Below are 13,065 nucleotides of genomic sequence, written 5' to 3' on the forward strand. Positions count from 1 at the left end.
GAATATAAGAAGGAGATAAGTGTAAGTTTACTCATGGGATATGTGTACTTTTTGATGGAAAACATGGAGACTATGAAAAGCATTCATTTTGTCTTCTGGTTGTCAGATTCTGTCTATAACTGATAATATGATCCTATATCTTTTAAATGTGCTATTACCTGAGTTTCTTGTGGTAATACTAAAGGTAGAAAGAAAAAAAGTTAACTTTGTGTTTATGTTACATGAAAGGAAAATGATGCACGGAATTACTGAGCACATCTGAAAAATGACAAGGCAGAGGCTATTTGTTCCTTTTTCATTATAGAACCAGGAAATTCTTTTTTGATTGATGACATTGTATTAATATTTAGTCTGATTTATTAGTGTGAGGCAAACAACTTTTTTCCCCAAAGTGTTGACTTAGAGAATGTGGACTTATATAAAAATAAAGATAATTTAGTTTATGGTTTTTCTTCTTTTTTCAAAATTCAGTTTCTTAACTTTCTGTTGGATTTTTTTGTCACTTTTTTAAAAAAAACCTTTAGTTTTGTGACTTGGGCAACCTACTCGGCCTCAATTTTCTTATCCCTAAAATGGGGTCATTAACCCACCTATTTAACAGGGTGATTGTTAGGATTAAACGAGATCATATCCGTGGAATGATTCAAATGGTTAGACCAGTACCTCATAGTTAACTCAGTGAGTGTTAGCTATTGTTTTAAATAAAACCAGTAGGATTTCAACCACACTGGCAGGTGTGTCCAGCTCTGCCCTTTGCTAGCTGTGTGACCCTAAGAATGTTACTTAGCCTCTTTGTATTTCAGTTTCCATGTCTGGAACACGGAAGTAATACTGATGCCTACCTTGTAGATTTTTGTAACAATTAAAGCAGTAGTTAATGCTTATAAAAGTTCTCAGAACACTCTGGCACATAGTAAGTCTGTTGTTACAATTATTTTCAGCATTATCACTGTTTTTGTCAGGATGAGTTTTTTAAAAGCAATGCATAAAAGTACTATAAATATACATTTGTTCTATATAATGGCCAAGTAAGGAAACAAAAGCAGATAAGGTAAAAAGCACAAGAAATGAGGAAGCAGAAAGAAGGCAAACAGGAATAGGCAGAAGGATAAGTACTACAAAACATACATACACATCCAGGGAGAGAGGACAGATTAGAAAGTTCCAGAAAGTTCTTCCTATTTCTAAAATTTGTTTATACACATACAAAATGAAATTGTAGACTACAGTAAGTGATCTGTGAGCTATTTCCTACATCATAGCATTTTTACATTGTATTTTGCTTGCTCAGTTAATTGTCTATCTTCCCCTGCAAGCTCTTTTTTTTTTTTTTTTTTTTTTGAGACGGAGTCTGGCTCTGTCGCCCAGGCTGGAGTGCAGTGGCCGTATCTCAGCTCACTGCAAGTTTCGCCTCTCGAGTTTACGCCATTCTCCTGCCTCAGCCTCCCGAGTAGCTGGGACTACAGGCGCCCGCCACCTTGCCCGGCTAGTTTTTTTGTTTTTTTTAGTAGAGATGGGGTTTCACCGTGTTAGCCAGGATGGTCTCGATCTCCTGACCTCGTGATCTGCCCGTCTCGGCCTCCCAAAGTGCTGGGATTACAGGCTTGAGCCACCGCGCCCAACCTATCCCCTGCAAGCTCTTGAGGGTAAGAAACATGTATGTCTTGTTCATCTTTGGAACCCTACCGTCTAGCATGTAGAAAGCTCTCAACATTTAAACTGAATTTAAAAATAAGATTTTGCAATACTAACTTGTATTTTTCCATAAGTGTTTTTCTAATTTTTCCATAAATTTCCCACAAATATGTCCCACAAATATGTCTCTCTATATATTTATATATAATTCTTTGTGTGTGATGTGGTTTAAAATTTTCCTTTTTCTAAAATTTTTATTTTCTTTTTAATTTGGAAGTCTCCATTCTTATTAAAATTAAGTACTTATGCTATTGAATATAATAATGCTTGTTACACCTTTAGGAAAACATAGTTATTCACCATACTTTATATATCATGTGTGAACTTTTCTATTGTTTTCTTCCTTGCAGAGTGTATTGTTCTTTTTGTTTGTAAAGCAGCATACTTGATGCTGCAACCAGTGACTTTTTGCCTTGCATTCTTAGTACTTCTTGGAATATTTGGTTTAGGAAGTGGGGTAATTAGTACATAAACATTGTGTAGCAGAACTACCCTAATTAGTGCCTTTTGGCCTGGCTTCAATGATAAACAAAGTAAGATGTGTGTCAGCATTCATCCTAACACTTTATAAAAATTGTTATAGCCCTATGGGGCAGCATACACAAGATAAGTTAAATAATGTAGTAGTTGAGACCATGAGAAGGAGTTTCGTCTGTCTATTTAATAGTCTTTGCCTGATAAATTAGCTTCCTAGCTTTGAAGGCTTCATTAGTCTTAATTATCCAGAAAGCATAAACTTAGCCATCAAAGTGTATCCCTAATAACTTTTTACATCTTTAGTGAAATGTTGCCTCTTTAATCTGTACCTAAACCAATTTCACTATCTTCCTATAATCTATAGGCAAAAAAGAGCATTAGCTTAGACCATCAAAATGAAATAGATTCAGGAACTAGGTTCAGAGGCAAAACATTTCTCGCCCACTTTATGGGGCCTTCAGGAAATTTTCTTTCATTTAATTCACTGTTACTTAAGTCTGTTATTTCAGAAGACCACTGCTTCCTATTTTTGAAGTGTAAATGCTTTAAAGATTTTCCCATTAAGATGTTGCTTTGTTGGTTCACAATACTGGGGCTACTATATAGGAACAGATCATTTTTCCTAGAGACAAGGAACAGAACTTTCTGCTAGACAGCTCATTTCTTAGAGACACTCTAAGCTTAAAATTTAAGACTCATTATGAAGTCTAGGTACAGTTTCTGAAGAATCTCATTTGTAAGCAGATACACTTTCCTAAGCCAAATAGATTTTATAGGACATTGTTACCAGATTTTCAGGGGATGTAACTGCTGTCTCATATGGATGCTTTAAAAATAAAAAAATTTTAAAAATAAAAAAACAGGATGCTATCTGGCTAATTTTGCAAGGCTTGTACAACCTTAATTCCAAAACATAGCACAAGAAGAGAAAAGTATAGGTCCACCTCATTTATAATTACAAGTGTGGGAATTCTAAATCAAATTTAGTGAATAAGTCCAATGGTATTATTTTTTATTTTTTATTTTTTATTTTTTGAGTCAGAGTCTCACCTTGTCACCCAGGCTGGAGTGCAATGGCATAATCTCGGCTCACTGCAACCTCTGCCTCCCGGGTTCAAATGATTCTCCTGCCTCAGCCTCCTGAGTAGCCACTACCACACCCAGCTAATTTTTGTATTTTTGGTAGAGACAGGGTTTCACCATGTTGGCCAGCCTGGTCTCGAACTCCTGACCTCATGATCCACCTGCGTTGGCCTCCCACCATGCTGGGATTACAGGTATGAGCCACTGCACCCGGCTGGTAATTTTTTAATATAGTATTTTATCTGAGGAAGGCAAGGATGGTTTAACATTAAAAAATCAAAGAAATTCACTATATCAATGGTGAAAATATGTAATAGGTGAAAAAAATTATATAATTGTCTAAAAGTATACTTTGAAAAGCATTTGATAAACTTTATATAATTAAAAGTTTAGAAAATTAGGAATAAAAGGAAACTTTACAAACTAGTTATATACAAAAGCCTACAACAAATATCAATACCAAAACTTTAATCAAACTTTATACAAAGCAAGACAAATATATATTCTTGACATAGATCTGACTAGTCCAATAAGAAAAACGAAAGTGAAATAGAAGTGGACAGGGAAATTGTGGCGTGGAAAAGAGAAACTAAAATAGACAAAATAGTCCTTACTTGGAGGTTATACATTGTCTATGTGGGTAAACTTTTACAACTAGAAGAAGTAAGCTATATACTTTCAATGATCAGTAGTTTTGTTTTTCCATATTTAGCAGTGACTACATTTCAAAATTCACAATAATTACAAAAAGTATAATGCATTTAAACATTAACCTAACAAAATTATAATAGCTTTATGGAACAAATTACAAAACTTTACTAAAGGACATAAATGAAAACTTGGTTAAATGAAGAGCTATAACATGTTTATTGGTGGGGCACATAACAACATAAAGATACCAATTCTCCCCAAATTCAATTCCAGTTAAAATTATAATAGGACTTTTTGGGAACCTCTGTTAATTAACTCTGATGTAGAAAAAAGTTGCTTAGATAGCTAAGTCTATTTTGAAATGTATCAGGAAGAGGGATGATTTTTTCAACATTTTAATCCATATTTGTAAAAATAGTATGGAACTGGCATAGAAACAGATGTTTACACTAATGAAACAGAAGATACAGGTCAAAAACAGAACCATGGTGGGGAAGAGGAATGTTGTTTAGTAGGTTTTTGAAAAGACTGGTTTACAAAATTTTAAAAATGAAGTTGGGCCCCTACTTCACATCACATACCATGTGAACTCCACAGAGAACAAGGACTTAAAAGTGACAGGTATAACCATAGAGCTAATAGAAGAAAATGTAAGATAATATTTTTCTGATTTTATATATATATATATATATATATATTATTATTTTGAGACACAGTCTTGCTTTGTCATCCAGGCTGGAGCACAGTGGCATGACCACGGCTCACTTGCACCTTCAACCTCCTGGGCCCAAGCAGTCCTCCCACCTCACCCCCTTCAGGTAGCTGGGACAACAGCTGCACACCACCATGCTCGGCTAATTTTTGTAGAGATGAGGTTTCACCATTTTGCCCAGGCTGGTCTTGAACTCCTAGGGTCAGGCAAGCCATCTTGCCCAGCCTATTTTCTAATCTTGATATGAGGAAGAACTTCTTAAACCCTACTTGTGCAAAAGCACAAACTATCAGGGATACATTTTTTTTGCTTTACATTGTCAAAACTAAAGATTCAATGATTAAAGAGTAAAAAAAATTAACAGAATAGTGAGAGATTAGAAGAAGATACCTGCAGTGTCATAAGCAGACAAGAGATAAATAGGTAGACCATATGAAAAATGCTTTCAAATCAAGAAGAAGAAACCAATATTTACGAAAGTAAAAGTTATTACTAGACAACTCATGGAAGAGAGTCCTTAATGTCTTAAGTGTATAAAGAGAGATGTTCAACCTTATGAGGAATTAGAGAAATGCTAATTGACACAACATACCACTTCCCATCTATTTGGGAAGAAGTTTTTGAAAAATCAGTTGGTAAATCAAAATATAGGCAAGGATTTGGGGTAATGAGGACATTCATGCACTGCTGGTTAAAATGCAGGCTGACACAGCTGGTCTGAAGAGCAATGTCACAGTCCTTTGTAAAAGTAAATATGTTTATAACTTGTCACTCGGGGTCCCATTTCATGTACATATTCTATTGAAACACATTTCAGCTTGATAATGTGGTGTGTCCCAGGATGTTTACTGTGGCAGTGTTTCTGGTAGTGTGAGGTTGAGGACAACTTAAGTGTCCATCACTATGAGAATGCTCAAGTAAAATGCAACAGATGCATCCTGTGGAACACTCTGTAAGAGAGCAATAAAATAAATGTTCAGGCAATGCCCTCCAGCCAGAGACCCCTGGGAACACATACCTGGAGTGGAACAAATTGGGTTTGTTCCTGATTGTATGGAGGGGTAATGCACACCTTGCAGAACTGCAGGTATCTTAGCAAGAAGATGTTAGGAGGGAATTATAGGAGCTGACCTGTATGAGATGATTTTGCGGGAGAGCTTAAGAAAGTGGACATTGTACTGGATTGCTTACTTTTAGGAGGCAGAGACAACACCATGATTGATTATCTTAATTAAATCATCTGTAAAGAGGGAAGAATAGAGTGAAGCTAATGGTGTAATTGGTAAAGAAGTAGTCACTCTTATCAGCTGGAACTGGGAATATATGTTTATTTTGTGGCTTGGACAGTGTTCATATTTTGTCCATACCTGAGTATGCAGTGGTCTTGTTTTTGTCTTGATCTGTTACTGTTACAAAGTGACCTCGTCTAATGTTGCTGTTCTGTGAAATTGTTCATGTTCAACAGAATACCAAGGGAGTCTCAGACCAGCTCATGATAACATAAAGGCCATGCTAGTAATATAATACCAGAGCAGCTCTCAAATATGCTCTTCTGTTTTTCAGTACTACAACAACACACAAGATATTAAAAATGTAGTAGTCATTATTAAAAAGGGCTTAAAGCAAGACCTATAACATAATATTATTTATATAAGTTAAAGACATCATAAATAAAACAGTAGTATGCATTATTCAAGGATGAATATATGTATACAAGGCCCTATACCAAATACAAGTTTCTCTAGTGTGGTTGGAGGGAAGGGGCCAGTAGCCAATATTGGGGGTGAAAGGAAATATTAAATAAGAGACGAGCCTTGTATGGACCGATGTGATAGTGTGCTGTGTAGATTGAAAATTACGATAATTCATTTTCAGCAGCTAAGGTCTGAAAACAAGTCTACACTTCTGCAGAAAAGTTGTAAGGGAAAGAGTGGGAGAAGGCCTGTAGCCCAGCATCTTATCCATGTTTACTACTCTTGCCTTGTGAGAGGTGGGGGAAGCGGGGAGGAGGAGGGATACCTTAAGCTTTTCCTAAATGTCTTACATTTCCCCCAACAGGAATGAGCTGTTGTAATGATAGCATGTTGATGCTTGTTAAAATAAAACATGCCCACCAGTGTAAAATGATAGCATTAATATTTCATGTGGGAACTTGATTTAGCTTTAAATGTACTCAAAAGTTTTCGAAGTACAAAAACCTTCATATTAACTCCAGAGAAACCAAGTTTATTATATCTTAAGGAAAAGATTTCTTCATGAACCTTAAATTTAGTGTCTGTGTAATCATGTTATTTTGTCATTTACTTTTTAACTGTAGAAAAGAGCTTGTGTTTTTTTTGTTTGCCTTTTTTTGTTTGTTTGTTTTTGTTTTGAGATGGAGTCTTGCTCTGTCACCAGGCCGGAGTGCAGTGGCATGATCTTGGCTCACTGCAGCCTCCGCCTCCCGGGTTCAAGCGATTCTCCTGCCTCTGCCTCCCGAATAGCTGGGACTACAGGCGTGCATCACCATGCCCAGCTAATTTTTGTATTTTTAGTAGAGATGGGGTTTTACCATGTTGGCTAGGATGGTCTCAATCTCTTGACCTTGTGATCCACCCAAAGTGCTCTGATTTGGGAGGCCTTGGCCTCCCAAAGTGCTCTGATTACAGGCGTGAGCCACCGCACCAGCCAGAGCTTGATTTTTTTAGGAGTAAAGAGACTTCCTACCTCCACTGTAGTCCTCTTATCAGTGATTTCTTTTTAAAAAAGTAAATGTCCTCGTGTCTTCACTTCATCTTCCTTAATAAGTACTTAGAGGCAGTATTTTTGATATTAACAGCATAGATTCTTTAATTTAGGAAAGAAGAAAACTTAATTTTGATTTTTCTAATTTTCTGCTCAACTCCTCCAACATGAATATGTAGGTCTCCATCTCCCGGGGTCCTCATTATGCTTTGCTTTGCCCTTTCCAGTGTTTCAAACACATTGAGCCATGTAGCCGCCTAGAGGACTATGAAGATCAGCTCATGCATTTGTGAAGCACTGCCTCCTTGTATCTTACTGTTCTCTTTCTTCATTGGCTGTGTTCTGGAATAGTGTCTTGGTGGTATGTTTTAAAACATTATTATTATTATTATTATTATTTTTTCTTACTCTGTCGCCCAGGCTGGAGTGCAGTGGCCGGATCTCAAAACATTATTTTGCATAATTTATGTCATTTTATAGTCAGCCAGGAGAAAGTATACTACATTAGTTTTATGTCATCAAATTCTGTTTAATCATCTCTATAATTTAAATGACTCTTCATTAATAATACAAGAGGAAATATAGGACTCCTTCTATAAGCTTCGAAAATGCTGAGTTTTTTTGGAATAGATTTAGAAGGTACAAGTGCACTTGTTACATGGCTATACTCTAGTGGTAAAGTCTGGGCTTTTAGTGTAACCATTACTGGAATACTGTACCTTGAACCCATTAGGTAATTTCTCATCCCATACCCTTATTTCTCATCCCATCCCTTACCGTCTCCTTCCCTCCCATCTTTCCAAGTCTCTCATGTCTATTATTCCACTCTGTAGCTGACATTAATTTTTAAGGACAATTACTCTTTATATACTACTACTGTAAATCCATAACGGATACCCAGGTTTTCCTTGTCTATTAGAAACTATTAAAAAAAAATGGTTTAAGAAACAAACATATCTCCATTCATATTCTTGAGCAACACCTCTAATTGATGAATTACTCAGAAATTTTGCTGATGAAAACATAAGCTATGAAATCTGTATATTGTATAAGACCGTTGCTTCCCTGAGAGAAATCACTCACATTGTTTCTTCTAGAACTTATTCTTTCAGACTTGTGGGTTTGAACTCTTGAAATTTTCTATGTGTTTTCTCTCTGAATGTATGTAGAAATTCCATGTTTGTTTTATGTAGATAGGATTAAGACGGAACTGTGTTCTAAAAATTGGGTTGTTTTTTATAAATTGTACAAATTTACATTTTCCTAAAAAATATATTAAGAATGTTAGCTGGCAACCTCTTTTAAATCCATAATATGCTGACATATTAAATCTTTGCAATAAAGAATATTGGAAAAACAATACTGCTGCAAGTGTACAAATGGTATTTAATTCCACGTGCTCCTGTGCTTCCATCAGTCCCTGCACATAGGCTTCTCCACTCCTGATTCTAAAGCTCATTTACACTAAAAAGATTATTGAAAGGTACTTGATCTGTTTTTGAGCTTAAGAAATAGAGCTAATGGACAGTGTCATGATTTTACATGCACATGCAGCCCATTTTCCATTCCTAGATAGATCATTTATGTTTTCTACATCACCTACACTCTTGGGACCAGAGTGATAGAGCATAGTAAGAAGCCGAAAAGAATGAATATCTTTTGAAGAACTATTTTCAAGCTAGTATACCTAATTGGATGAGGACCATAGGCAGTTTTTCCTTCAGATGCCAGCAATCTAGAAGGAGGAGTAGGATGGGAGCAGAGAGGTTGCCTTCCCACCTGGATAACTGAATGTGGTTTTCAGCAGTTCTGAAAATTGTCAGCCCACACACACGATTTATTTATTTATTTATTTATTTATTTACATATGTCTGTATGTATGTGACAGAGTCTCACTGTGGCACCCAGGCTGGAGTGCAGTATCATGATCTCGGCTCACTGCAACTTCTGCCTCCTGGGTCCAGGTGATTCTTGATTCTCATGCCTCAGCTTCCCAGGTAGCTGGCAATACAGGCATGCGCAATCACACCCGGCTAATTTATTTCATTTTATTTTATTTGTATTTTCGTGGAGATAGAGTTTCACCATGTTGCCCAGGCTGGTCTGGAACTCTTGGGCTCAGGCCATCCGCCCACCTCGGCCTCCCAAAGTGCTGGGATTACAGGCGTGAGCCACTGCCCCCAACCAACTCACACACTTTAAGTGAGACTTTAGTTAATATCTTAATATCAGGAATAGAACTTGATGTGGTTTTCCATACATGTACACACACATAATAAATATCATCCTTTTGCAACTACTATAAGAATTAGTGCCTTTATCATTGGATATTCTGTTAAAATCATTAACAGAAAATGTGTTCTTTCTAGAGAAATTTTATCAAAAAAATGTATACAGTGTTTGAACATGTGATTACAAAGGAAAGGGAAAGCTAATAAAGAACTTAGTAGTAGAATCATGGCCAGGCACAGTGACTCACGGCTGTAATCCCAGCATTTTAGGAGGCTGAGGCGGGAAGACCACTTGAGGTTCAAGCGTTTGAGACCAGCCTGGCCAACATGGTGAAACCTCGTCTTTACTAAAAATACAAAAAGTAGCCAGGCATGGTGGCAAGTGCCTGTAATCCCAGCTACTCAGCAGGGTGAGGCATGAGAATCACTCAAACCCAGGAGGTAGAGGTTACAGTAAGCCACGATCATGTCACTGCACTCCAGCCTGGGCGACAGAGTGAGACTCTGTCTCAGAAAAAACAACAACAACAATAAAAACTTAGTATATAACTATTTATTTAGCTATTTTTCAGATACATTTTGGAACAAAAGTGATTTTTTTTCAAACCTCTTTACCCTCTGTGGTGGTAGGAGACAGATTTCATATCCATATGTGGTACATATGTTGCTTAAAACTTGTGGTTGACACTGTAGTAGGAAGTATCAGTAGGGTCACTACTGATATCTAAATTCCCGATGTTTCTAGTAGGTATAAACCAGAGTGTGATTTGTTTTTGTGAGGAAGGAATTACATATCTCATAGGTAAGCTAAATTCTTATTTTTGGCATTCATACTATAATTCTCTACCCTGATTCTTGTGTTTTTGCACATTGTAGACAAATAGTAAAAATTCCACTTGACATGATTCTCCAATCAGAAACTCCTGAGAACACAGATGTTTAAAAGCTGAACTGAAGCTACCTTAAAACATTTCAGTATTTTGAAAAAGGATATTGTATTTAATTCCTCCTTTATAAAGAAGTTTTAACTAAACTTTAAAATTATTTTTTATTGTCTGGTGTACCAGGATTGTGCAGGTAATATTCTTTTTGTTTTTAGGTCTCACTCAGTATCTGGTTTTTTTTTAATAAAACAAGGGTCAGCAAACTTTCTCTGTAAAGGGCCGGGTAGTAAATATTTTAGGCTACGCAGGCCACATATGATCTCTGTGGAATCTCCTGTTTCACCACCCTCTACACATTCTTCTTCCTCCTCCTCCTCTGTTTTTTTTTTACATCCCTTTAAAAATGTAGAAACTGGCCAAGCACAGTGATTCACACCTGTAGTCCTAGCACTTTGGGAGGCAAGGTGGGCGGATTGCTTGATCCCAGGAGCTCGAGACCAGCCTGGGCAACATGGCAAAAACCCTGTCTCTACAAAAAAAATACAAAAATTAGTTGGACATGGTCACATGCACCTGTAGTCCTAGCTACTTAGGAGGCTGAGGTGGGTGGATTGCTTGAGCCCATGAGATCAAGGCTACATTGTGCTGAGATTGTGCCACTGCACTCTATCCTGGGTGGCAGAGAGTCAGACCCTGTCTCAAAGAAAATAATAATAATAAATAATAATAAATTAATAAAAATGTAGAAATGATTCCAAGCTCAGGTGCTCTATGAAAATAGGTTTGGTCCACTGGCTGTTTTGGGGCCTAGTTCTAGGCCAAGTTCTGCCCCAAAGTAATGGTGTGCTTTGGGGTAGTTTGTATAATTGGCTTTATCTTCTCTGGCTGTTTTATGAAGAAAACCTAATAGTCACTTCCTATGTGAATAATTTATGAAATACCTATATATTTGCTTTTGTTTTCTAATTTTAGATACACACTTTACAGAAAATAATTTGGTCATATTAAGTTTGATTAATGCCAAGCTTAGTATCATCTGAGGTCTAGCTATATGGCATGTGAATTCAATGTCAGAAAGTCTGAATTTGGGTCCTTGATTTGCTACTTACTAGACTCTCTGGTCGCAGATAAGCTCTGAAACTCTGAGTTTCTACTTCCTGTTCATCAAACTGATGAAATGACACTAACTCTGCCTACCTCTTAAAATTATTTAATTATTTTTTAATTGAAATGTAGAAACTAAAATACCGTTATAAAGCACAAAACATAAAATCATTAGGAGTCATTCTTTTAAACTACATGTTTTTGTAACTAAATTTCCCTTTATAAATTTTATTATAGGAAAAAGAATTTTAATTTAAAAACCACTAACCAGTAAAGCCAATAATTCTTCATAGTATAGCATCTGGCAAATAGACACTCAGTGGCTAGTTATCTAAGGTAAGTCAGTAGCTTTTCCAACTAGAACTTATACCTAGGTTTTAATTATATTGTTCCTTTCTAACTAACCCAATGGTATCAAATACTCTCTGGAATATAGATAATGAAGCTCTTAATATAGTGCTTCCCACATGGTAGGCACTCAGAAATTTGCTGACTAATTCTAGGACTTCCATCTGCCTAGGCATTAGATGTTCCCATTTACCTCTCAGCTGTAAATTCTGCATTTTTTGTACTTAAAGTATAAAACTGTTGTCTTTCCTTCTTTCTTAGTTTGCATTTGCTCCATTCCCTCAGTAGTTCTCTTTATTTCCTTCGTCAGTGACAGAAGAATAAAAAGAAAAATATTCCCTGGGGACTGGATAGGTTCTGTCCAATTGAAAGATAGTTATTTCCCAGTTTACTTTTTTCTTGACCCTTCTTCCCTCAATTAGTTATTTCCAACAAAAGCCACTTGAAACCAAATTTCTTTTAATAAAAGCTATGCCTTGGCTAGTGGTAGCTCATCTGTTGGGGAGAAGGAAACAAAGAAGGAAGCTCCTTAGAAATCTAAGATGGATTTTTCAGTTTTATTTGGTTTTGCATTATACACAGTTTAAGGAAGGAAGAAAACAGAAATAACTTAGTACAGTACTTTCCAAGTCTAGCTGTACATCAGAATCACCAGATAAGCTTTGAAAAACCAAGGATTTCCTGGCCCTGAACCAGACTTATTAAATCAGAATCTTGGAGGGGGTCAGAGCTATCAATCTATAATTTCAGAAGACTCAGCCAGGTTTGAGAACCAGTCAATACCATGGTTTTTAGAGCAAGACAGATGTGAGTTTGAAATCTGGTTCTGTTACTTACTACCTGTACACCCTTCAAAAAAGCAAAGGTAATACAGGTAGTAAATCTTCATTTCATTGAGGTATTTTGAGATTAAATGAAATAATATAACATGTAAATGCTTAGTACATAACAGTCACTCAGTAAGTCATTGTTTATTGTTGTACATGATTATATTATTATTTTCTGACAGATGGTATTAGGAAAAAAGTTAGACTAAATTTAAATTTTAAATATAATTCTTTAAAATAGAACGTGAATAAAAGTTTATTTCGTGGCAGTCTCAAATTAGTTATGCTACTTATCCATTATTAGCATTTTATTAATAGAAATATGCAGG

At 36.2% G+C, this 13,065-nt stretch overlaps 1 protein-coding gene across 4 annotated transcripts in view; it reads left to right on the plus strand.

The window, feature by feature from the left end:
- AFG2A (AFG2 AAA ATPase homolog A) overlaps positions 1–13,065 on the plus strand; it is a 368,649-nt gene that overhangs the window by 220,849 nt on the left and 134,735 nt on the right. The window contains exon 15 of one of the 4 annotated variants that reach the window (XM_037991604.2): positions 7,570–10,078. The exons of the other annotated variants lie outside the window; for them this stretch is intronic. Within the exon in view, the coding sequence (XP_037847532.2) occupies positions 7,570–7,635 (66 nt within the window). The 3' untranslated portion in view covers positions 7,636–10,078. Of the gene's footprint in view, positions 1–7,569; positions 10,079–13,065 lie in introns of those variants that run through there. 4 annotated transcript variants of the gene reach the window in all.

This window comes from Chlorocebus sabaeus, chromosome 7 (assembly GCF_047675955.1).
Source record: "Chlorocebus sabaeus isolate Y175 chromosome 7, mChlSab1.0.hap1, whole genome shotgun sequence".
NCBI lineage: Eukaryota > Metazoa > Chordata > Mammalia > Primates > Cercopithecidae > Chlorocebus > Chlorocebus sabaeus.